The 26,611-nt window shown below is 38.0% G+C and overlaps 2 protein-coding genes across 3 annotated transcripts in view; one reads left to right on the forward strand and one right to left on the reverse strand.

Annotated features, from left to right (window-relative positions):
- The first annotated feature begins 2,603 nt into the window (after positions 1-2,603).
- Positions 2,604-4,309, forward strand: LOC124105411 (tropomyosin alpha-3 chain-like). Of its 2 annotated transcripts, XM_046462579.1 has the most exons (2): positions 2,725-2,792; positions 2,927-4,309. In XM_046462579.1, the coding sequence occupies exons 1-2, from the start codon at positions 2,725-2,727 to the stop codon at positions 3,405-3,407; spliced, it is 549 nt and encodes a 182-aa protein (XP_046318535.1). In that variant the 3' UTR covers positions 3,408-4,309. The 2 variants fall into 2 exon arrangements, with proteins under 2 accessions (XP_046318534.1, XP_046318535.1); XM_046462578.2 differs by having other exon boundaries at positions 2,604-4,309.
- A 13,186-nt stretch (positions 4,310-17,495) lies between these two features.
- The window catches only part of Tprg1 (tumor protein p63 regulated 1), a 131,874-nt gene continuing 122,758 nt past the window's right edge, over positions 17,496-26,611 (reverse strand). The window contains exon 6 of the mRNA XM_046462600.2: positions 17,496-17,962. Coding sequence (XP_046318556.1) covers positions 17,768-17,962 — 195 coding nt within the window. The 3' untranslated portion in view covers positions 17,496-17,767. The remainder of the gene's footprint in view (positions 17,963-26,611) is intronic.

A 26,611-nucleotide genomic window follows, 5' to 3' on the forward strand; every position in this document is an offset into this window, starting at 1 on the left:
AATGGCTTGTGTCCTTGGGAAGGCACCGCCAGAGAGAATGTTAAATAGTACATTCTGCAGACAAGAGGGATCTGGGGCTGTAATGGGCCATAATTAGAGGGGGCAGAGCCCTTTGTGTGAAACCTCAGAATTCTTTGCTTTAGGTTTGGGAGACATTTTTGAAAATGTAAAAAGACTGTCTCTGCTTCTCCTTTCTGTTTCCTGAACTAGAGAAAAAGACACACACACACAAAGAAGAAAATGCATCCAGTGCAATATTAGCCACCCAGAATCAAAGGGCCTGGGGATCACATTGCCCATCCACTGATTTGGAATCTAAGATCAAGAGAAGAAAGTCTGGGGCCAAGGTGGAGCCTGAGACAAAGCCAAGTGTCCTACCGAACAGCCACCTGCTCTTCCACCTCATAACACTGTCCCCTGCAGGACAGCTGGGAAGGACTTGAGAAATAAACCACATTCTCTCCCCCAAGTTCTACCAGATGTCCACAACATAGAGTGGTGCAGAGACCAAGCAACAACTGAACAAAAAGTGTGAGCGTAGGGTGAGCCCAGGATGCCAGGAGCACCTGGAGGAGAGTCAACTCTAATTCCTTGTGAAGATAGAGAGTGTGTAGGTTCATGAGTAGAAATTAACTTGATTCCTTTCTCATTGGCTAAGGAAGCCAGAGTTAGGTGAGTGGGCGCAAAAGAAGTTTGGTATCTTCTATCATAATAATTGCTAACATTATGCAAATTAACTTACTTAGTCCTATAACAATTTTACCAAGATGTCACTACTATCGTTGTCTTGGAAGATGAGGAAACTGAGGTGCAGATATGAAAAAGCTGAGAGTCAAATCCAGAGGGGCTGCTCCAGCACTTCCACTCCAACCACATAAGGAGAGTAACCAGCTCTCCTGGTTCCCGAGGAACTGACCCAGTTTTAACATGAGAGTCCTATGTCCCAGGAAACCCTTCAATTCTAGATAAAACAGAACAGTTGATTACATAGCTATGTGGACTCTCATTTGTCAACCATTCAGCTGAAAATTCAAGATGTAATCCAGCTAGTCCAGTTGTCATGTCTGACTTCTAGCCCCTGGGAAACTGGAACTGTGGGGAAGAACTTACATATGTGCCAAGTACTACTATAACTAAGAAATTTTCAAGCTTTATGTCATTCTAATTTTTGCATGGATCTTGGATAAGATGTATAGATAGGAAAATGTAAGTTCCAAGAGGATTGGGTCAGCCTCTTAAGGTTCCAGAGTTAGCAATTGATATACACCTTGGCAAGTAGGACGACCTTGACACTTCATTGTTGTGAAATCACTCAAATGGGGAAGTTTCAAAATTTGAAAAGCCTACCTGTTTGGTGTTTGCCCCTGATGTAGGAATTCACCGTAAGAAATTGAGATTTAACTGAGAATCGTCCCTTTTAAAAAAAAAATGTGTTTATTTACTCTAGTTTGTTATACATGACAGCAGAATGCATTTCAATTAATAGTACCCATATAGAGCCCAATTTTTCATGTCTCTGGTTGTTCACAAAGTAGAGTCACACATTTGTGTCTTCATACATGTACTTAGGCTAATGATATCCATCTCATTCCATTGTCTTTCCTTCCTCCCCTCACCCCCTCCCTTCCCCTACCTTTTTCCCTATTCAAACTTCCTCCATTTCTCCCATGCTCCCACACCCATCCCCATTAGGGATCAGCATCCACATATAAAAGAAAACGTTCAGCTTTTGGGTTTAGGGGATTGGCTTACTTCACTTAGTATAGAATCGTCCCTTTTGAGTAACACTTTGTGCTTCCTCCTTATCACCAGCCATGGGATACAAATTGGGCCACACATTGCAGGCAACTTTCTCAGCACCTTCCTCAGTGTGTGCTATGTAAACACCACTCCTCAACTTCTATCACTCCCCTATCTTGTGTGAGTGGAAAATTCTTTTCCCATCCTTGGAGACCAATTCAAATACCACCTACCATGAAAAACTTCCCTAAACTTCCAAGTTTTTAATTAATTTATATTATTATTATTTTATTCTTTGGCAGTACTGGGGATTAAACCCAGGGCCTTATGTATACATGGCAAGCAAGAACCCTACCACTGAGCTATGCTAGCACAGTCCTGGACATTGCAGTTATTGCAGTTATAAATTGTTCTCTCTTCTTTCTTCCCTCTATATCGTATACCTTTTAGAAATATATATATATATATATATATATATATATATATATATATATACACACACACACACACACACACACACACATACATACATACATACACACCAATATGCCTTCCTCTACAATCACAGCATGTAGAGATGGGAAGGAGGGCTGCTCTATGCTCTTGCTATGCTAGAAACTCATCCAAGCAGAGTATTTATTCCATTCTTTCCTTGATACACCATTGTACCAGTGGTAGCACCTATGCTTATGTACTTGAATTGTATTTAGTTATGACCTTGATATTTCTATATGGAGACCTGGATAATGAAAACAAATATCCAGGATGTTTGTATCTGTCGGGAGATAATTTCTTGGCACCTCTTTAGGTCAGGCTCTACTCTAAAATGAAAGCAAAAGATAAAGAATTAGCTATGAGAAGCGGCTGCTGCGCCGAGAGGAGGCAGAAGGAAGATAACGAGAAGCCGCTGGGTGGGCACCATGGCCGGGATCACCACCGTCGAGGCGGTGAAGCGCAAGATCCAGGTTCTGCAGCAGCAAGCGGATGATGCCGAGGAGAGGGCTGAGCGCCTCCAGCGGGAAGTTGAGGGAGAAAGGCGGGCCCGGGAACAGGCTGAGGCTGAGGTAGCCTCCTTGAACGGAAGGATCCAACTGGTTGAAGAGGAGCTGGACCGTGCTCAGGAGTGCCTTGCTACTGCCCTGCAAAAGCTGGAGGAAGCAGAAAAAGCTGCTGATGAGAGTGAGAGAGGTATGAAGGTTATTGAAAACCGGGCCCTAAAAGATGAAGAAAAGATGGAACTCCAGGAAATCCAACTCAAAGAAGCTAAGCACATTGCAGAAGAAGCAGATAGGAAGTATGAAGAGGTGGCTCGTAAGTTAGTGATTATTGAAGGAGACTTGGAACGCACAGAGGAACGAGCTGAGCTGGCAGAGTCCCGGTGCCGAGAGATGGATGAGCAGATCAGACTGATGGACCAGAACCTGAAGTGTCTGAATGCTGCTGAAGAAAAGTACTCTCAAAAAGAAGACAAATATGAGGAAGAAATAAAGATTCTCACTGATAAACTCAAGGAGGCAGAGACCCGCGCTGAGTTTGCCGAGAGATCGGTAGCCAAACTGGAAAAGACAATTGATGATTTGGAAGATAAGCTGAAATGCACCAAAGAGGAGCACCTCTGTACACAAAGGATGCTGGACCAGACTCTGCTTGACCTGAATGAGATGTAGAGCTCCCTAGTCCCGCCCTGCTGCTGCTCCTCCCTCTGACCCTGACTCCGCCTGAGGCCAGCCAGCCCGAAGCTGACCTTGAAACTGAGGGCTGATCTTTAACTGGAAGACTGCTTTCTCCTTTCAACATCCCCCCTACCCCCTACCCTCTTGTCTTTTTCACCAAACTGTGTCTGCTTCTTCCCAGAGATTCCAGCTGGGCTAGAGGCTGAGCACTTTGGGGAACAGCATTTAAGGGAATGTGAGCACAACGCAAAGTGTCTTTAAAAGCATGTTGTGATGTACACATTTTGTAATTACTTTTTTTGTTGTTACAGTAACCATTTGTAAAACATTCCAAATAATTTCATAGCTCTGAAGCAGCAATCTAATTCCCTTCTCACTTTTGGAAGGTAACTTTCCAGCCTAGTCCCTATTGCCCTCTCCATAGAGGAGGAAAAGAGGAATGGGCCTGCCTTACTGAGAGCCAAACAGAGCCCAGGGAAAGACTCTACTGTGGCAAACCTCATTGCTCTGTGCAAAGTACCAGCCAAACCAGAAAGGTGATTCCAAGAGGAGTTCGCCAAAAAACAAAAACCTTGCTATTCAGGTTTTGTTTTATTTTTAGCTTTAAGGTATCTTTAGACAACTGTATTCTTACTTTTTACTTTTTTTTTCATCAGAAATGACCAAATTAACATGGTGAGACCCCTGAGACTTTTTGTTTTTCTGGTGCTGGGGATTGAACCCAGGGCCTCGTGCTTGTTCGGCAAATGCTCTACCACTGAGCCATATTCTTAGCCCTGAGACCAAATTTTTCTCCCATCTCTACCCACTTCCCAAGTGTTCACAGAATGGATCATGGGCCCCTTAATCTTGCGTGACCACTTAATTGCTCTCCTGCTTGCTTGAAAGAAAAGAAAGAAAGAAAGAAAATTATGTTTTGGCCACTGATTTAGCTATATGAACTCATCTCATCACCCTTTTCTGGGTCTGAAGCTGCTGTATCTAAAAGTGCCATCTCATTGTGCTTTGTATCAGTCAGTGCTGGAGAATCTTGAATAGCTTATGTACACAACTTTTTAAATTTTATATTATTTTGAAACTGCATCTTTGGGGTGGGGTACCTGGCCACCTCGTCTGGCTGTGAGAGTCTTGCAGTCTGGGCTGGCAGAGTGCTGAACGTTCAAAGTTTCTTTCCCAGCCCAATCCCCACTTTTTTAGGTGAGGTTTCATGAGGTCTGTTAGGTGTACATCCTGCAGCTTATTGGCTTAAAATGTATTCTCCTTTGTTGTGGTCTCTTTGGGGCCAGTTGGGAGAAAGACAAACAATAGTGCAACTGTTTTGATACTGAATATTGACAAGTGTCTTTTTGAAATAAAGAACCAGTCCCTCCAAAAAAAAAAAAAAAAAAAAAAAAAAAAAGAATTAGCTATGATTGTAGCAGGTGCTTACTTTTACAACACCGAAGTATCTTCACAAATTATTTGGTGTTAAGAACATAAATTTAAAATGATTTAATAGAAACAAATCCAAATCCAAGAGTCAGTTTCCACTTTGTTGGCTATGACCCAACTCACTGTGAGATCTTTGTTCCTCTTTTTGCCCACACCGTAGGACCATGTTAGTAGAATGATATGATTTGCAGGATACCCTCCAGCTCTGTGTGCCTATAATCCAGTAATTTTGGTAATCAGAGCAATTCTTTTCTCCGCAGGGACATTCTGTTCCCCGTTGGTATAGCTTTGGCATTTGGAAAATTCTGAATGAATAGTAATATCAATAACAAATTGGTAAAAAAACAATTAAGCCACTTGAGGAAGAAAAGGGTATTCTGTTTGAAGGAAGGAAGCCAGAGATTCTGGAGGGATGTGATGTGTGAAATGCAGGCTGGGGGCTTAATGAGTTTGAGGCGTGAAAAACCCAAGCTTCAGGGCTGCATTCTCTGGCAACCCTGAGCACGGCATGTTTCCATGCCCTCTGTGGCCTGGTTCTATTTTAGAATGTACTCTACGCCTGGATCATCTCACACAGCTGTGACTGTCTATTAACATTTAGGCATGGACCTCCATTCAAGCAAAGGGATCATGGTCAAACATTGACAAACCTAGGGGACAGGCAGCTAGACGAGAACAGTAAGAAACAGTCAGAAATGATTGTGGCCAGAGAGGTAGCAGTTATTGTGATTGAGTTGAAGCAAATTTAGCCCAGTGGACCAGTGGGATAGGAGATTGTCCTGTCAAAGTCAGCACCAAGCAGTGTTAAAAAATAACACTGGAGAGCCCCACCCACTAAGAAATGCTTCATTCAGCATCCAAGAGCTCCTCAAGACTCCATTGATATAAACATTCCATTCTAGCTAGGGTGTACCCCTTGAGACCTTAATTCATGTAAAACTTCAGAGCCAAGATGAGTGGTTTTGCCGTGCTACTCTCTTCTCGATTCTGGAATCCCTTCCAGGGCCTAAAGTACAGAGTTGTCAAGTCCTGCCCTGAATGCTTTAGTTAAGTGGATGCCAAGCCCAACTGAGGAAGCTGTGACAGGGTTGGGTTAAGCCCTCCAGCTGCTAGGCACTACAGATATGGCTACCACGGAAACAAGCCCCTTGTCAATCATTTAGTGATGCACATGGAAATCACTGGGATGCAAAGTGGACTAAAGTCCCTAGAAAATCTGTTCTTTTATTCCTTAAAAAGAGTTGTCTGACTTCTTGAAAGACGAGGTAACCACTTCCTCACTAGAGTTACCTCTGTGACCTGAACCATAAAGGCACTCATATGTGCCCCCATATAAGTGCACCTTACCATCACAGTCAGTTCTCTCTGATGCATCTTGTTATGATTTAGATGTGAGGTGTTCCTCAACAGCTCCTGCGTGAGACAATGCAAGAACATTCAGAGATGAAATTATTGGGTTAGGAGACCTTTAGCCCACTCAGTGAACTAATCCCCCTAATGGGATTAACTGCAGGTGGGTAAGGTGTGGCTGGAGGAGGTGGGTCATTGGGAGCATATCTTTGGGGTATATGTTTGGTATCTGGCCAGTGGAGTCTCTGCTTCTGATCATCATATAAGTCTCTGCTTCTGATCATCATCACTTCCCTCTGCACATTCATCCACCATGATGTTCTTCCTCACCTCAAGCCCCAAGGAATGGAGCCAGCTGTCTATGGACCAAGACCTCTAAAACTATGAGCCCTCACATAAACTTTTCCTCCTCTAAAGTTGTCATTGTCAGGTCTTTTAGTCAGCAAAAAAAAAAAAAAAAAAAAAAAAAAAAAAAAACTGACTAAAATACATCTCAATGTCAAAGATGGTGTTACCTATTCAAAACTCTTCTTCTTCTTCTCCTTCTCCTTCTCCTTCTCCATCTCCTTCTTCTTCTTCTTCTGAGAAATAACTGAGGCTCACAGGGTGAATGACTTTCCCAAGGTCCACATAGTGAGTTTGTCTATGTTATGCTGGTTCTGGAATCAATGTCTTGCAGTCTAAATGTATTAGTCCTTCAACAGTTCTGCAGCCAGAGTGGATTTTACTTTGAAGTTAGTGAAGTTTTCAGATTATTTCTGTTTAATGGCTCCTAAGGCTCTGGGAAAGACCTTAGAAATGTGTTTAAGTGGTCTTTTCTTTTATTTCTTTCTTGCTTTCTTTTAATTTTTAAAAGTAAACTATTTTAACTATTGGTTAAGAACACTTTTATTCTTCAATCTGTCTTCCCTTCCATCACTCACACCTTCCTGTTAGGTGTTAAGATGGCAATGATCTGGTTTAGGGACTGTTGAGGTAGGCTTACATTTATCTGGGGTTTAGTAGAATAAAATTATATGGTTCCCTGTTGCTTTCATGAAGAGTTGAGTGTTTACTTACTCTGTTATAAGACTATAAGACTGGCCTCCAAGAACACTGCTACAACCAACTATGATTTAAAGGGCAGGGCCAAAGTTCAGTTCATACAGAAGAATGAATGAAGCATGGGGGCACAGGAAGCTTGAGGGTTTTGGAGAAAAAGAAGATTGAAAATACATAAAGTCAGGTTGTCTGTGAAAATTCTTCCAATATTTACATATCATGTGTCAAAGAAACTTGATGAAATGTTTTCCCATGTTTGAAAACATTTTTTTATTAATTTTATGATAATATTACCAATCATAAAACAGTGAAAACTATCTAAACTATCAATTCTTTTACAAAAACATATTTCAGTCAACTGAGAAAAGATTTTGTCATATGAAGATTTTGTCATATGAAGAGGTGATCAACCAATATGTAGTAACAATAAGTATGATATGTTAATTAATAATAGTGATATGTTAATTAATAGTGATATGTTAAATAATAAATGCCCTATGCTTTTTTCTGGATTCTTAATTTTTCAGGCTTATAATACCTGTAACTGTTAGAGATTAATTTTGTCATCCAAAAGATTCATGTTTGTGCCTAATTTTGTATTTATAATGTTGTATTCTTTTTTGTTAAAGAAATCTACCCCCTTCCCCCTCAATCAAATAAACTTCAGTCATCCTGAAACATAGATCCACCCTTTGCCTGAAATACCGCTTTAGTGAGTTTACATTAATCACAGGATTACTGAGAATGACTGGAAATTTCCTGGGTGGGTTTGGTGTATAAGGGACCCAACCTTATTCAATCATTCTAGCAAGATTGTCATTTGAATTTAGCAACTTGGAAGAAAGTTCAAGGTCTTTTGCTTTATGCACAGAAAGAGCTCCCTGATGTCCATGCATTTGGGTCAATTTCATTGCTAGTTACAGGACCAAAGTTGTATAATACTTCACTATTACTCATCAGTGTTATGTTCTCATATTGCCGGTCTCCCAAGCAACTAAACCACCTACCTTATTTCATTGTACCAAATTTAATTTTTCTGTTTGTTATGTATCTGAGTCACAAATTATTCTTCCCCATTTTATGAAAAAAAAGGATACGATCACAGCGATAAATTATTGACATTTGAACTACTTATTTCTTCTCTGATGTATTCTTTACTTAGAGAGCTGCTAAAAGACAAAATAAGATAATACATATGAAATATCCTAGCTCAGATGCCAGCAAATAAGTGCTTGGTAAATGTTAGTTTAATGTTGGATGATTCTTTACCCATAGGTAAGCATTTTTCAACTTGGGTTCATGAAGTACCCTAATGCCTGGAGGCATTTCTAGAGTTCCTTGAAAGAAAATGTGGTCACAGCACACAAGCTTCAAATTTCTTTGCTCCAACATGCATTGTGGATTGTAAATATGTAGCCCAGCCCATAGTTTTTGCAAACCTGAATAGTTAGGAAATCTTATTGAAAGCAAATTTTTGAGGTGATTTGTCATCAGAAAATCAAACTGACTCAACTTTCCAACTTTCAGATCATATGATCTTGCTCAAGTCATTCTACTTCTATTTATATTGTCTTATCTGCAAGACAAAGATATTTATAGCATAGGGGTCTATAAGAGAATCACAGTAAAACAAAACATGATAAAGCCGGGGCGCATGCTTATAATCCCAGTGACTGGGGAGGCTAAGGCAGGAGGATCACAAGTTCAAAGCCAGCCTCAGCAAAATAGTGGTGCTAAGCAGTGAGAGCCTGTCTCTACATAAAATACAAAATAGGGCTGGGGATGTGTCTCAGTGGCCAAGTGACCCTGAGTTCAATCCCGATAGCCCCAAAATAAAATAAAACATATGATACACTTTGTAGTCTGATCGCATGTAAACAATGATATTATTTTTGTGTGTTTGCTAGCAAAATAAGATGAAAAACTCAAGCACATCAGCCAACAATTTAAGCCTCATGTGCCTTCTTCAGACCCAACACTATCTTTTTTTAGAATCAATGCCCAAAATAATAGTTGCTAGAGAAAAAAAAAATAGGGCAATCTCACCAGTATCTTTATTTTCATAGAGGAAAAGAAGAGATAGAAACTAAAGTTGATAAAGAAATAGAAGCAAAAACATATTACATAAGTAATAAATGTAATCAAAAGACAAGTGAAAATAATAAACATTTTAAAAGGAAAGGGAAAGAAGTATGAAGTACAGTGCAGATAAAAAAAGTCTTATTCTTTTAGGAAGAAGGTCAATAATAACTGATGTCAATAAAACAATAAATAGAAATATAAACATCTTTTTAGAGTTTAAAGTAGAATGACTTGAGCAAGGTCATATGATCTGAAAGTTGGAAAGTTGAGCCAGTTTGATTTTCTGATGACATATCATCTTAAAAATCTGCTTTCAATAAGATTTCCTAACCATTCAGGTTTGCAGAAACTTTTTAGAAGTGATCCCCAGCAGAACCATAAAGAATGGCTCTTAAAATAATTGTACTAAGCTGGAAGTAGGAAAGGGAGTTGAGAAGATATTGGTTTCTAACACAAAGTCGTATGTATTATTTGATTTTCTTAAACACTTGATAAAATATAGAAGAAAAATGTAATTCATGAAGACTTGAAAGTTCTTTCATATCATTGGCAGGAAGCACCAAGATAACCTCAGATATTCAATATTGCTATTATTAAGGATTTAGTTCTCAGACATTCTGTTCTTCATGCTTTATCTATGCTGTGTAGTAGGACAGCCTCTAGACACATGCGGCCATATAAATATAAACTAATAAAAATAAAGTGATTTCAGTCTTAAGCCTCACTTGACATATTTCATGGCTGGTGGCTAAAGTGATGGGTAACAAAGAACTAAAAATTAGAGAATTTTCCATCATTGAAGAAAGTTCTGTTGGATAGCATTGTTCTATATCCTTACTCTAAGCAATCTCATCCACTTTTCAAGTTTTAATTACTACTCATTTCTGGATGACTCACTGACCTTTATTTCTAGGCAAAGTCCCTGTATCTGGAAAAATATGCCTTTAATTGTACCTCCTAATTGGACTGGTCATTTTCACCAGCTCTTTTAATTCAACTTATTTAGATATGCATACATTGCATTTTCCATGGAAGCCATTGCTTTCTTCCCACTTTCCCTGCCTCTGCTACTGAACTGCTCTCTGGAAAGCCGCTAATGTCAATTGATTGGTCTCCACTACTTGCTTGCAGCTCACTACCCATGAAGTCCATAGATAGCCAGAAGAGACTCAGCTTATCGCCTCCTCCTGACACACCTCTTCTGGCCAGAGTATCTACCAGGCCATCATGTTTTGCTTACTTTAGGTGTGTCCTGTGCTTCCGCTAACTGAACTCCATTCTGAAACTAACACATTCCTGACTGGCCCCCTGGACCTCACTCAAATAATTATCCATATGACTTTTTTCCCTAGTCAAATGAATTTCTCACTTTCTGTAGCTATGATGCATTCTGAGTGTTGCTATGTAGATTTTTATGTAACCATAATAAAGTCCTTGGGGAATAAAAAGGCCTTTGGTGAACTCAGAATACTATTTCTTTCCAAAGTCAGAGAGAAGGCTTAAATCTGTCTGCTGCTATAAAACTAGACCACAAAAAGTCAGTGGCTTCACAGCAGCTGAAGCATGTGCTACTGAAATGGGTTAAAACCAAAATATTTATGGCATCAGTATCAAAGAGCACATCTCCTGGATGCCTAAATAAGTAAATGGCTGTGCTAGGGGAGAAACTGGGATACTGTCAAGTAGTTCACAGTCAATCAAAGGAGAAACAGATATCAGGTTGTGGATCCCATGGAATGGCAATCTCAACATACATTTCAATTTTCTTCTAGTAGATCCTTTGGATTGCAGAGTTTACAACCCTAAATAATATAATTTGCAGATTTATTTGCAGTTAGATTTTTAGACCCGATTAATTTCTAATTTAACCAAGCTCTTCCACATAGGACTATACAATCTTGGCCAAGTTTCTTAACCTCTTTGCACTTCACTTCTTCTCATCTCAAAATTGAAGAGGTGACATTATAGTTATATTCCTGAGAAAGTTATTTGAGGTTTCACTGATATACTTAATGCAAAGATCTTAGCACATTTCCTGGTATATACAATTACTCCATAAATTCTCAGAATCACTATTAAGAGGAAGAAATGGAAACCTCTTTCCAAGTCCTGCTTCAGGATGCCTTAGAAGGAAGAGGGTAGAATGTGTCATATCCATTTTTTCTGGTGTATATATGGCAGACACAAGGCCATTCTAAAGCCAGCAGTTCCAACAGAAGCTCCTGGTCAATTGCAGCTAAGGTCATGTGACTTTGGTGCCTGCTGTTGGGATAGCAACTTCCTGAATAGCCAGCTTTCTGCATGGAAGACATGACTAATACCTGGGTGGGTGGGCTAGTTTTGCAATGTTGCTCTGGAGTTACTTCTGAAATCCCAGGTTTACCTCAGCTTTTCTAATGAAGTTGTAAGTAATTAATTCCACTCACTAAAATACTGTGTTTAAAATAGTGGCATGGTTTTTGCTACGTGAAACTCAACTTGTTATAAGCAAAATGGAAGAACTAGCATCATGTCTGTGCGCTGGCAAGCTCCCTAAAAATAACTGGGTTTTATCACAGCTCTCAATATCTTCACAGATGAAATGGACAGTGGTTCTGAGGCAAAACAGGGAAATGGAATTCTATTTGTTTTAAGCACTAAGAGAAATTTCCTTCACCATTGTGTTTCCAGGTCTACCATGGAGTAGGGGCCACAACTGTGCACTTTCAGGTGATACAGCAAAACATCTGTAAAACAGGCTCAACTCTTTTTTGTTTTTTCTTCAGTTCATTGGTCACTGGGAACTCCCCATGAGGTCATAAGCGTGGGTTGCTGGAGAGAAGAAAATATAGCAAAATAAGGATTGTGGTCCTCTGGGCACTTGCTAGTGAAACTTATATGTGCTTTCAGGACCTGCTTGACCTTTATCTTGTGTTAATTTCTTCCCACTGATGATAGAGTGCTGTTGCACCTGCAGAACCTTATACTTTGACAGGTCAAACAACATCCAGTATATGGTGAGCAGCTTATGTGCACGGCAATTGACTGCCCTGTGTTAATTGATTACTCTATACTAGAGTCCAGTGGCAAGCCCAAAGCTCTTTCTCAAAAAGAAGGTAGTTACCTGAAAGGGTAGCTTATATGTGCTTAAAATCCCAAGTGATTCACACAGAGGAACTGACCAAGGGTTCTATATTAAAATCTCTATTTGCCACAGTTACTTCAAGTACCATTAGTTCTACTGTAGTATATAGTCCAAATGGTAAAGCAGCATACATAGTAACCTAGACCTACTCCAGATCCTTCCTCTATTCTGGGCTCCACTCAAAATTTGCAGTCCTCTGGATAAATTGCTCAATAGTTTCAAGCAGCAGATCCAAATGAGGTACATGTTATTTCCAAAAGAACTCCATTAAGCATGGTGTGGCTCTTTCTTAGTCAATTAGTACAACAATTTATCACTTGTCTTATGGGGATCATATTAACACATTCCAGACCACTGATCTCCCTGAGAAATACCCAGTGTGACTTTTGGAGACAAAATCCCAAGAATTTTAAAGAGATAATGTTTGTGTGTGTGTGTGTGTGTGTTACACAATTGTTATTAATAGCTATTACTTCCTATTTACCTGGATCAGTCAACATGATATAAGCAATTAAAATGAACCAGTGGGATACTGGAGAGGTCAACATGTTCCCTGCTAACTAGAATATAGCATAGGGTTGAAAGGTTGATGTAACCCTGATTATGTTTTTGATACTTTAAGCTAAAAGCTAACTGCTTCTGCTGGTCTTAATAATAAGGAGAGAGAGGAAAGGAAGAAAAGGGGGAAGAGGGGAAGGGGACAGAAGGAAAAGGAAGGAAAGGAAAGGAGAGGGTACAAAAATATAGCAAATCAATAACTGCATACCAGGTGCTTTGCTCAAGCAACAAAACCACATCTGGGATCAATGGCTGCAGAATTATTCTAAGGGGTTGCCAAAATTAGGTGGAATAAATATTGATTGATTCTTGGTCATTACCAAAATCCCAAATGAAGTTCTTCATTAGCTTCTGGGGAATGGTATCTGCAAGGAAATCGGGAGGCCTGGCCCCCTGACTGCCTTCAGAGCACATTGTGGGAGGTGCAGACCAAAGGAGGGTTTACACATCAGTGACTAAAGTTTCCTGCCACTAAGCATAAGAAGTCACTCATGAGCAGCGTCCCTAAACCACAGCTACAGGATGTGGGCACAAGCCCTTGTATAATTGTTGGCTGAGAGCCAACGAGCATTCATCCCTGAGCAAATACTTGGACTTTTTTTTTTTTTTTTTTTTTGCTGTTATTAACCTTTGAAAACCACAGGCATTAGCCTCTCTTTTTCTTCCCCTTGGCACAAGTCATCTTCTTTTCTCCAACTTGGTCTCCTGTGTGTAAAGAATTTCTGAGGAGCTTTTAAGCCTAAATTTAATACTTTTGCCCTCCCTCTCCTGCCCCACAAAATGCCAGGCAGAGGTAAAGCGGCCTAACAAAATATCTGTTGGCACTGCTGGCTTCCGCCGCTTTGTTTGCGCGTTTTGATCAGATGGGAAATCAGAGAGGTCTATGAGTGACCTTAGCCTTTAAGAAAAGAAAGATAAATTCTGGAAATTCCCCCTAACAACTATTATCTATTGTTTTCTCACTTTAGAATTAACCCAGCAAATATGATACACTGATTCAGATGACAGGCCTCTGCAAATGGAGATGATATATTGGAAAGCGCAGTGTGCCAAAAACAGGAATTGGGAGATTTGCTCTAATATCAACATTGCCAAGAATTTGCCATCTTTTTTTTTTTTTTTTTACCAATTTCTTCCTAGTTTCTAGGCCTTTGCTTCATAGTCTGTGAAGTGAAAGCATTGGAGTAGGTGGTTTCCATGCTATCTTAGCCCCAGGGCTCTGAGAATTGGCTTCCTTAGAACAGCACAGCAAAGGGACAAGGAAAGTGAACCTTAAGGCGAATGATGCAAAAACAGCCAACTCACAAATCACCCACTCTTTTCCACTTAAAAGACAGCCAAAAGTCAGGCAGAAGAAGAAGCTTGATTGGCCTCTGGAAGGTGAGGCATTCTGACTTTTGACATCCCCTCTTATAAACTCTAGAGAATTCATCAGTCTTGCCTCTGTAACCTAATGCTCCACATCTTGACATGAAAACCCAAGCTTACCTTACTCTAATCCATAACAGTTTTGTTTTTTAAGTGAAAAGATGGCAGACAGACATTATTGATTCCAAGTCAACACAAGGAGAATTTCCTAACCATCAAAACAGACCAAGATGTATCAAAAGACTGTGAGGAATTAGTCAGTGGATATACTTATGTCATTTCTGAAAGGAGGCTTATTAAAAAGTTTGTGAGAATTACTGAACGAAATAAAGATCCAATAATGAGGAACATTCACCTTGACACTTTTGTGGTGATAGTACTTAATGCCTCCTGTCTATTCTATTCATTGTTAAACTTACAGTATTCCTTTGGGAAATATAAGTGGACATTTCAGATATCAGTCTGAAAAAACTCAGATATACATGAAGGTCCCCAGGATTCTGGTGCCAATTGTGCATAAGGAAAAAGAAGCTAAGTGAAAACACCAAGCATCAAATGAGAAAGTCCATGGTGACCAAGAAACAACTCTTGGAGGGAAGTGAATTGAGTTGCCTTGGATTTGTCCCATTTGATGCTACTGAAGTCACAACACTCTATAAAAAGGTATTCAGTGTTTTATATTTAATAAAAGAATTTGTCTTCCTTTTATTGAACCCTCAAAAGATCTTTATGCAGCAGGCAGAAATAGTATCATTGTCTCCAAATTGGGGAAGACACAATTAAACATTAGAAAAGTTAATCTTTCATGGTTTCATATGATAGATTCAGCTTTTTCCCAAAGTGTGTGTGTTTGGGGTGTAATTAGCTGATCATTAGCAATAATTATTTGGAGAATTATAAGATCACTAGCCTTAAATGATTATTTCTTCTCTCCAAATGTTACAATACAGCAATGCCTTTTATAATATCCCCTTTATCTATTTTTTTCTGGTACATTTGAGTGAAGGGGGGCTCAGTATTTCACAAAGCAACCCTTTCCATCAGTGGACACTTATAACTGTAAAGAAGTTCTTCTTATCTTGAACTGCTATCCTAATTCCTGAATCCTCTCACACTCTGGTCATAATCCTGCCTTCTAGGTCCCATTTATCAGTTAATGGAATATCTTATCTGGCAGGCAGTCCCCATGAAGGGTAAAGAGTTCTCATGTCAACTCTGAGTTCACTTCTTCACATGAAACAGTTTTGGTTCCATTAAACGCTTATCCTATTGTCACAGACTAGGTCTCAAGAATAAGAAGTAGCTCCCTCCTTTCATCCTTTCTAAGCAAAGTTCCTGTTGATGCTGCTACACTGTGTCCTTTAGGAGGATATCAGGGAACAGGCTGGCCTCAGTTACAAAAGGGACAAATGTGCAGAGAGAAGTCAATTGTCAGAGCAATCCTCAGAAGAATGTGCTGGACATTTCAAAGGTTTCTTCCAGCAAATGCCACTATCTTGAGCCATATGGGGATTTTCAGGGAGCAATATTACAATAATTTGCCAATAATGCCTGCTTCAGAACCACTGCCAAAATAATCTAACGACTTTTCATCCCACTACTGTTGACAGGACAGCTAAGGATTTCAACATTTCCTTTCACAGTCTGAATAGAAGTTCCTTGCCTTGGGGACTATAACAGTATTTGTTAATATTGTGGAGGGAGTGAGTAATGTAAAGGGGGACAAGAGGAAAGGACAGATATATTAATGGAAGAAAAAAGAGACAAAATAAAATAAGGGATATTCAAAGTTGAGGTTTTAAAGGCTTACATCAAATTGTTGTTTGTAAATGTATCAGAGAATAAATATTTGAAATTGAGAAAGTAAGATATTTTAAGACTTAGAAATAAGTGATACAAGCCCAAATCAAACAACAAACAAACAAAAAACTTAGCTGGAGTTTTCAATTTGAATGTCAACCAAGATATCTCAACTTTGGGTCTTGAGAAAGGCAAAAAGTCTATTGTAATAATTTTATGGTAATCAATATTCAAAAAGATGCTTTTCTAAATGTATTTAAATAAAGTAAGATTTAAAATTAAAAAAAAACCCTCTCCTGGATTGTTCAAAATTAGATCTAACTTATGGAGACACAAAGAAGAAATGAAAAATAAGAGTAATGGGAACAAAGTGAGTTAGGATAATGTTTTTGAAAATGTGGTTCTCAAAACACTCTAAGATCCATGGACATGGTTTCATAAGATTGCTTCAGCTTTTTCCCAAAGTGTGTGTGTGTGTGTGGGGGGTGTAATTAACTGATCATTAGCAATAACTATTGGGTCCTGGGAAAGGCAAAAAGTTTATTGTAATAATTTTATGGTAATCAATCCCAAATGGAGCAATCTGAGACTTAAACAGTGAGAGACCAATGACATTCCCATATGCACTTCAATTACAGAGTTCCTACTTTTTTTTTTGAGGTGTTTAGGGGCTCCTATGGGAGATTTTATTTGAAGAAAGGATCCATTACTGAATAAAAACATTTCAACAAAAAATATGCAAAGAGAGATGAGTCATTGAAAATTCCTAATCCAGGGAGTGATACAATCAAACTGTGCTTTCAGAATCTGGCAACCAAGCACATAAAGGATAGAAACAACCTTGGAATAGGGATCCCAATTAAAGGATATTGTAACAATCATATATGAGCATAATTAAAATCTTGATCTAGTCCTATCACTATGAGAATGGAAAGGAGAAGGAATATTTGAACAGTTGTGAAAGGAGAATGTCTGGATATCGGGATACAAGGCCAAACCACATACAGATGTTGTACGATATGGAATGCATTTTTACAAGTGAAAACTGATGGATTTCAGTGATTGAGAAATGGGACCATAAACATGCTAAATTTGAAGGGCCATTGGAACACTGATATGTACACAATTGGCAAACAGAAATGTGAAACTGAATCTTGGAGTAAATACTGGGGGTATGGATAAGGATGTGGAAGTCATCTTCATAAAAGTGATAGCTACAATAATAGAGCTAGGGAGAACTAATGGGGAATACATATGGATCAGAAGGGTGAAGACCAGAACCTGGCAAATGCCTACACATAATAAGCAGGAGAAAAAAGAAACCAGAGTCTGCTCAGAGTTTATGATCAGGCACTTATTTGATAACATTACTTGGGTTCAGCAATATTTATTTTCCAATTTTAATAAAATTTAGTAAAATAGATACACCTGAAATGTGTATCTATCCAGTCAATCAAGCTTTCAGTTTTCTTGAAATATTAAATATTCAAAGTCATATAGTACTATCTAAAAATTCTAACTGTTTCTATCTAAAAATACAGTGGACTGAAGCAAAATCTTCAATAATGGCATATCTATGGATAATGTACCAAAAAGAGTCTCAAAAACCAACACTCCCACGGGCAAGAGAATAGCCAAGTTTGTTGCGATTTCCAATAAATGACATCAGCCCTGTGTAGGTCTCAATCAAAATGGGTTGGGTTAACACCATCAGTCCTTTTTCTCTTCCAGATCCAGCAGAATTCTTATGGGCATTCTGGATAGCTGAAACAAGCTTCGATGTGAACCCAGACAACTGAAGAACAAAAGGGGAAGGCAAAGAGTTAGTGAATGAAGAGTAGATCCTGCAGCACCCCCTCCCAGTAAGTCCTCACAATGGTTGATCACTCTCCTGGGGCCGCAGTTCTTATTTCTTAAACATAAATGGCTTCTTAGAATAGTTAACATCGCTTCTGTTTGTCTTTTCATAAATTAATCAGTTAATAAATTATGTACATAATAAAATTATCTCGTCTTGTTTATTTTCCATTATTCATAACTTGTACAACATTAAGAAGACAGTTTAATAAATATTTGCTGATAGTCTATTATAAATCAGGCATTTGTTGGGCCCTGTTGAAGATTTAAAGAGAAGTAAGATACTGTATCTGCCCTCAAAAATTGACAATAGAAAATCTAAAAAGTGAACTTGTACCAATAACATAGAGTTTACTAAAATAAGCACCAAAAAAAAAAAAAAGACACAAAGTGCTAAAGAACACAAAAGGGGAAGACATGATTCTTGGCTAGAGGATCAGGAGTGACTTCAAAGGGAGACTCTTAAGACAATCCTTAGAGGATTGATAGAATTTCAATAGGTGGAAAGAGGTTCAACAGGTTAAGGAGGGCCTGGTGGACAGGAGCTATTTTTTCTCCATCCCAGCAGACTTTCCATCCTTTGGAGTTCTCCTTCTAATAGTACCTCAACTCTCCATTGCACAACCACTCTCTTCCACTTGGTTCCTAAGTAGAGTTTAAGTGGAACTGGCATTAGCATTCACCTCAGGCCACACCAGTCAGGGGATCTTTCCCTCTGGTTCAGACATGGGCACAAAATCAGTTGTGCTTGCCAAAATTATAGAATATGAGCCAGAAAGTCATTTTGTCACAAACAGCAAACCTGACTGAACACATATCCAAGGATGAGAGAACTAAGACTTGGGCAGAGAGAGAAATCCTTGAAAGAGTTATTTAAATTACTAGATAAGCCAACTCCTGAACTTTTAAGTTAAATGAGCCAAAAAAAATTTTTTTTTGCTTCTTTTGATCAAGCCAGGTGGTATTGAACTTCTTCATTTGCCATCAAAAGAAGAGGGCAATCCAGGGAGTATGACAGAGCTATAGATAAGGCAATCTCTTATCTTTGTATTCCCAGAAAGTCCTCACTATTTCATTCCGACAAAAGCCTAACAGGTGAAAAATGTATCATCATTTCCATGTTAGACATACTGAGAGTAAATGAGCTACGCACAGTAACTCTACTTTCTGCATCATGGTAAAAAGAACATTAGGAATACAGGCCTACTCAAAGCCAGGTTCAAGCCTATTTTTTAGGCAACTGGCTTCCTAACCTGAACTAAAACTCCTTGAATTCATTTCAAGTTAAAAGAAAATTATTAATCATCCTCTACAAGGGGATTGTTGTTGTTGTTGTTGTTGTTTTCATTTCTCCAAGAGAAGGCCAGTGTTTACTTTAAGAGATCAACCCATAAGTATGTCCTTGTGAGGAATCCCAGTAGGAGAAAACTGTGGTCAGTTTTTCACCATAATTCAATTGTCCATATTCATTATATCCTATATTTCTATTTTACACCAAATGATAAGAAAAAATATGAAATTGAAAATGTATCTATCATTATTATTTGACCTAACCCATAAGGAAGGAAGGAAGGAATGACAGGAAGAAGAAAGATCCAAAATAGATGAGTAATATAGCATTTTATATTCATTTCCCCTTTCTGAGTCTTTTTGAAAAGAAGCATTGAAATCTTCAGTTATTAAGATAATAACAGAGATAAAAAAGAAAGAAAAAGTAATGATTTTGATGATAAAAATAAATAGAGTTTATTGATAAAACTAGAGTTTGTTGAAGTACTTCAATGTCTGTGGGACTCCAAAACAATCCAAAGTATTTGTCCCTGTCTATTTTTCATTAAAGTAATATTCACCTAACTGGATAATATCAAAAAACTTAAAAATTGACTCATTTTACTGAGGGTAAAGAATGTAACAGAGCCAGGCATGGTGGTGTGCACCTGTAATCCCTGAAGCTATAATCCTGGAGGTCGAGGCATGAAGATCAAGTGAGTTCAAAGCCAATCTCAGCAATTAAGCTAGGCCCTAAGCAATTTAGTGAGACCCTTTCTCTAAATAAAATGTTAAAAAGGGCTGGGAATGTAGCTCAGAGGGTTTGCTTACCAGTACCAAAAATATAAAAAATAAAAAAGAACATAACAGGCAAGCAGGGTTTTGCATGTTCTTCATGACTCTCCATCCATAGTACAGACAGACCAAGGTTCCTCTTGTTACTAGTCTCCAGAACCACCATCCTCTTAAGAACTTGGTGGGGATCACTAATACTGAGATGAAGAGTCATCATAAACCCACAGTATGATGCCCATGAGAAGATGGCATCATCAATAGGGTATCTTTGGGAGAAAAGCAGACTTTCATATAATCATCAGAAAGCACCAGGAAAACGACGATTCAGACGCATTCTATAAAATAAGCTTCCAGCATTTGTCACAAGTGGGAAGGTCATGGAAGAAAGACCAAGACTGAGTAACTATAATAGACTGGAGAAGAATAAAGAGACACACAACTAAATGCAGAGGGAGGTCCTGAATTAGATTCTGGAACAATAGGAGGACATTAGGGGGAAAACGTTTAAATAAAGTTTTCAGTTAATTTAATAGTATTATACTGGTATTTCATTATCTGATATTGTAACTACATAATGGTCATATAAGTTGTTAACAGAGGCTGAATAACGGGGGACATGGAAACTCTACTACTTTTGTAAGTTTTCTGGAAATTAAAGTTATTTCAAAGTAAGAAGTTTTGCAAATCTTAATTAAAAGAAAATCTTTTTTTCTCTTTTAATTTTTTTATTAGTTGCTCAAAACATTACAATGATCTTGATGTATCAAACATTTGATTCAAATGGGGTATTAATTCTTATTTTTCCACTTGTACAGATTGCAGGATCACATTGGTTATACAGCCACATAATTACTAACAATTCTAAGATTGTTTAAGTTTTCTAACTGATCAAGGAAATAGACTAAAGAAAAAGTTTACAAGATATTGTTATCTTGTTTCTCTTATCTTTATATTTTAATATAAACCTATATAAAAATTATACAAACATTAGTAAAACATTAAAAATGTGTTTTCTATACATTGAAACAATTCATTGAAGAATTAATCTATCCCAAACAGTTGTATAATATTTTGTTTTCCATTTTAATTTTTTCTGAATACTTTCCACTGGATATATTCTTTTTTATGCAACTTTGACAGTAAAATTTTATTTTTTATTTTAAATTTAACCATTATATTTTATCTTCTAAGAGTATTACTTTTAATAATATTACTTTCTTGTGGTTTTAGTTGTTAGTTTTAATTGTATTAAATTAAATTTAACACTATTAAGTTTGTAATAATATTTAACTCTATGAATGCTAAATTTCCTGTGGCCAAATTTTGTTAATTTCAGAAATAATATGTTAATTTTCAGTTTATTTATCATCTACATTTACTAAATGCCACTTTGATTTTAGTTGCTTTGACTTTTATGTGTCTACAAATTATTTCCAGTAGTATTGGTACTATAACTCTCCATGTCATTAACAGGAAAGGACCCTTACAGTCATTCAAGAAATATTCACAAAACACCCACACTATATCCTGGGTATGTAAGTGCTATGAATAGACAGGCAAGAATTTGCTCTTATTGAGCTTTCAGTGATAGGAGACAAAAGGTAAAAACAAGCAAATACAAGTGATTTTGATGGTGATAGACTCTAGGAGGAAAAACAAAAGTGGTAAGGGGAGTGAGAATTCCTTCACTTATCATATTTAAGGCAAGTCTTTCTGAGGAGGTAAAAATTAAGCTGAGTCCCAAATGATAAAAAGGAGATAGTCAGGTGAAGAAGGTATTTCAGGAAGAAAAAAAAATAGCTCTTGCAAAGACTATATATTCAAGGAACACAGAAAAGGACTGTAAGATGGGATCACAAGAGACTGGAGCAATGGCATAGGGAGTCTTTGAGGTCTTATCAAGGGGTTTGAATGGAACTGATTTTTAAGGAGAATTTCAATGCTGTCTGATTTGTATTTTAAAAAATAATCCTTGCTGCTTTGAAGGTCAAGGATAAAAGTGGCAAGATGGGTGAGTGTGGAGAGTGCAACCAGGCAAAAGAAGTTAGTGGCTTGGAGCAAGACAGCTTCAGTTCAACCAGGGATTTTGTTGTTGTTGTTGTTTGGGGGTGGAGGGGCGGTAGGACAATAGACTTTGCTGGTGCACTTGAATACAGGGCTGAAGAGAAGAAAGGAATCAAATGTGATACCCAGAATCTTGACCTGAGCAACTTGGTGGAGAGTAATATCATTATGAGTTGAGGAAGCTTAGGAGGGCTAGAGTTTGGAGATGGTGAGATACTGGGATCCAGGATTTCAGTTAGATGTGCACCTGCGTCTGAACATGAAGAAAACATACAGATTAATAGCCCATATCTACACTTCAAATGTCCATAATAATAATAACCATAGAACCAGAAGTTAAGAATGACATTTATGAAGTTAACAACCTAAGCAAGAAAAGATGTAGAACACAGGGTAGAAATCAACAAATTCTGAAAATTCCTCTTGAACAAGGTGGTAGGCACTTGGGAAATGCAGAGGGGATCTAACTGGTAAACTGAGTGTTCATCCAAGTGTTTCAGAGTGTTGTTCAACACCAAATAACCAGTGAGCACCTCAACAAAAGCATGGACCCAGCTCCCCTAACTTAGCTCCTAAATTCCTTTCTACTACATAATGCTGCTGTTATGAGAAATACTAAATTTCTATATGTTATTTCTAACATATAGAAATTTAGTATTAAAATTCTAATATTTAGAAAAAGATTCCTGCTTCTCACTTGGAAAAAGTGCAGAGAAAGTATTGAATTAAATATTTTCAAATCACATACTTAGGACACACACTCACTCTATTTCCTTCTTTCTTTCTTTCTTCTTTTTTAAAGATGAGGGTCTGGTTTTGCCCAGTTTGGCTTTGAACACAGGATCCTCAGCCTCCTGAGTAGCTAGGATTATAGGCATGCCTCACTGTGCCCAGTAACTGCATTTCTTTATAGTTGAATGACCACATATAATTTATCATTCAAACCCATATTCTCTTAAAAAGAAAAAAGTTACTATTGTTAATAATGTTGGTACAGCAAGTATCTGAGGGCTTGGGGACAGGATGTGGAAGAAAGGGCAAAAAAACAGGCAGTTTCCATATCTTCAATCACATCTATGAGAGCTGAACTATTTCTATCTGTTTTATATATTTGAGTTCTGAGTAATTATATTTGTAGGGTACTTTTTTAAATGAAAATCACTGGACTAAGATTGCCTAAGAACTTCCAGCTTAGGTAGTCCATGATTTAATCCACAAATGTCTGTAGGACCTAGTATCCTATCCATTTTTTAAAATCAATCTTAAAAAAAGAAAGAAAGAAGAAAGAAAATAAGTACATAAAAACCAAACAAAATTTTCTTCTATTGCATTTCACTTATATCTCCATTCAAATAAATCATCTAGTTTTCTAAACATAATCACAAGTATGGCTTTCTATACAACTAAATCAAGACTACTTTCAATGGCACTTAGAGGCAAGTCAGTTTTTACTCTGGTGGAGAATGTACTGTGTACTTTAGGATGTTAAGCAGAATCTTTAGTGTCTACCCATCAGACACCAGTAGCACTTCTACTCCAACTGTGACAACCCAAAATATCTCCTGACATTGTCAATGTCCCCCAGGGGCAAAAATCATTTCCCCTTAAGAATCACTGAACTGAAGGACATATAGCATGATGGGACAGAAGTATTAGGATCAGACAGATCTGGTATTACTCTCACTATGGCACTGGCTACTTATGTGACCTTGAGCAAGTTATCCAATCATCCTGAATTTTATAATTTTCTTTCCATAAAATAAAGATAATAATAGTATCAAATTTACAAGTTATCAAGATAAAATGAAATAAAGGATTTATGTATGAGCAGTGTGCGCATGTGTATATGCAGGTGTACCCACATCCTTACTTGTTGCAAGAAGGACTAGAGAAGTAAAAAAGATGAGGCTGAAGTTTGGAGTAAGATTGCAAAAGTCATAAAGAAAGGGCATCCCAATAATCAGTAAATATTAACTGTTATTTTCAGTAGTGACATCGTCATCAAAACATGATGGCTTTTAAGCCAACATGCAATTATCTCAACATTTTCATTGTAAATACCCTTTGGATCATTAGGGTGACTTTTCCTAAATCAATGTTTGTCAAATTGGATTACTGAATGTTCCCTCAGTCCTTATCATAAGCTTCATTTCATGAGAATCCTCTGTGGCTTCAGAATCTAAGTGCTGGAAAGAAAAAGATGACAATATTTCAAATTCAACGAAGTTGGCATTTCATTAGAGTCAGATGCACTTCATTTCCAGTCATTTCTGGGAGCCCTCTCCAAGCCGGCTTATAGAGAGACTTGTTTATAGAGAGACAAGAAGAGCTTTGAAGGAGAGGCAGACAAAAAGCCAAGTCCCCAAGCTGGCTCTTGAACATTTCAAGCACCTGAATTCAATCTGTGTGACAGGAACGCTGTGTCATCTGATATGAATGCCACCAGCCACATACTTTCTTCTAAAAGCTTTTATACACCCACCTCTGGCTCCCTCCTTTATTCCAGTCTCAAAAACAGAGGGTCAAGTTTTAACAACTCCAGTTACACAGGGGCTCTGCGTTGGGTAGAGTAAAGTAAATCAGCACCCTTGAGGGGAGGGAGTGAAATATTCTTGACTTTACAGCAATTATTTACCAGCTGAGTGCCTGGGCCTCTGGTGGCTTCAGGTGCTGTCTGCCAGCAGTTCACTGCCTAGAGTCTCAGTTTTCCTTATTACAACCATTACTTGCTTCCTGTTTACACTGGGCAAAGAGACCAGGTTTCTTGCCTGCAGGCCCACATTCCTCAGCCTGAGCAGGTTTTCCAAGCCTTCAGGCTACAGGTTTCAACCTCCCTATGTAGAGAGGGAAGCACACTGGCTTAAAGACCAAGCTTATCCAACACTGAATACTTGAAGTTGCATTGCTGATCAAAACATATACATCACAACTGTGGGTAAGTTCAGTTGTATAGAGAGAAATAAGAGGATAAGGCAGAAGTTTCTTCTTTAGGTAAGAGGTTTCCATGCATCCTAAATTCCATTCTTGTTTTATTCCACTTCCCCAACCCTCCTTTCTTCCTTTCTGAACATACACATACACCACACACACACACACACACACACACACACACACACACACATCCATGTAATGCTGGTGGCATTACATGGATATATCATTCATAGTATATTGAACAAAAATACAGAGAGAGAGAGAGAGAGAGAGAGAGAGAGAGAGAGAGATGCACTTCAAACTCCAGTTAAGCTGAATTAGTCATTAGCCAAGAACATTTCATATAGCTTTGTAATTTGTTTGCAGCTTTTACTCACGTTTCCTTTACTTAAAAGGTCTTTTCTCACCTTCTTTGATACGTAAAGCACTCATACTTTGAGTTTCACATCAAATGTCATCATACCTGTTAACTATTGGACTTATCTGTTCCCTCTTTTAGGCTCCCATAACCCCTTAAGAATCCCTCTATTAACAGTCCTAGCACATTAAATAATAGTTTGTTAATTACCTTTTTGCCTCCTCCCTTTATACCACAAGTGTCTGGAGGCAAAATCTACTTTACAGTCTTAGGATCCCAGGTACTAGCACATTGCTTATTAGATGGTACACAATGCGAGATCAATGAATATAGAACTAAATTTGATTGCTAAAACATTGGCTTACTTTCACGATCTCCTTCACAAGAGGGATAAAAATGCTGGGAAAGAGTGGAAAGGGTTATTGTGCAGATAACTTTTGATTTGCTGTAAAGCATCCCTGATCCATTCACTATTATCCACCAGCTTTGGGTCCTATTCTTATTTCCAGAAGTACACTCCAATCCTAACAACGTGATAGTTAAAGGAACCTGACCAAGAAATGATTTAAAAAAAAAAAAGTGAAGATAAGACTACAAGTTGCAAATACAATGTGAATAAATCAACTGAGAGTAACTGAACCAGATTGCAATATACAATATTATATAATTGTATTAATAAATATGAATATTCACCCAGTCTCTCATCCCCTTGCACACACATGCACACCAAGAGAATCACACACACAGAGAGACAATTCCTTCAGGTTTATACCCATTTCCCTGAATAAAAGCAAAGTTTTTAGGTATGGATATAGAGCTAACATTGCATGACCTTAGCCAATGACAGTTAATTTCTTTGATTAAGTTTTTATTTATTTGTTTGTTTGTTTGTTTCTTGGTACTGGGGATTGAGCCCAGAGCCTCGAACATGTTAGACAAGTGCATTAGCACTGAGCTATATCCCCAGCCCTTAAGTGTCTTATTTTTAAAAAGAAGATTATTGTCCGAATCCCTATGTATGGGATTTTTGCTAATTTAATTACATGGATTCATACTATAATGAACAAAAATACAGTTACATTATCAGATTATTTTTATGTCTTATCCTAGTGAAATCCATGCCAAAAAACCTAGTATTTCACATTTTCACAATTGTTTTATATGAGATGC

Source organism: Marmota monax, unplaced genomic scaffold (assembly GCF_021218885.2).
Source record: "Marmota monax isolate L192 unplaced genomic scaffold, Marmota_monax_Labrador192_F-V1.1 WCK01_AAM20220418_F8-fsc00100, whole genome shotgun sequence".
Taxonomy (NCBI): domain Eukaryota; kingdom Metazoa; phylum Chordata; class Mammalia; order Rodentia; family Sciuridae; genus Marmota; species Marmota monax.

Excerpts from the sequence above, each read along its gene's own strand:
- LOC124105411 (XM_046462578.2), top strand. The coding sequence starts at position 2,661 with ATGGCCGGGATCACCACCGTCGAGGCGGTGAAGCGCAAGATCCAGGTT.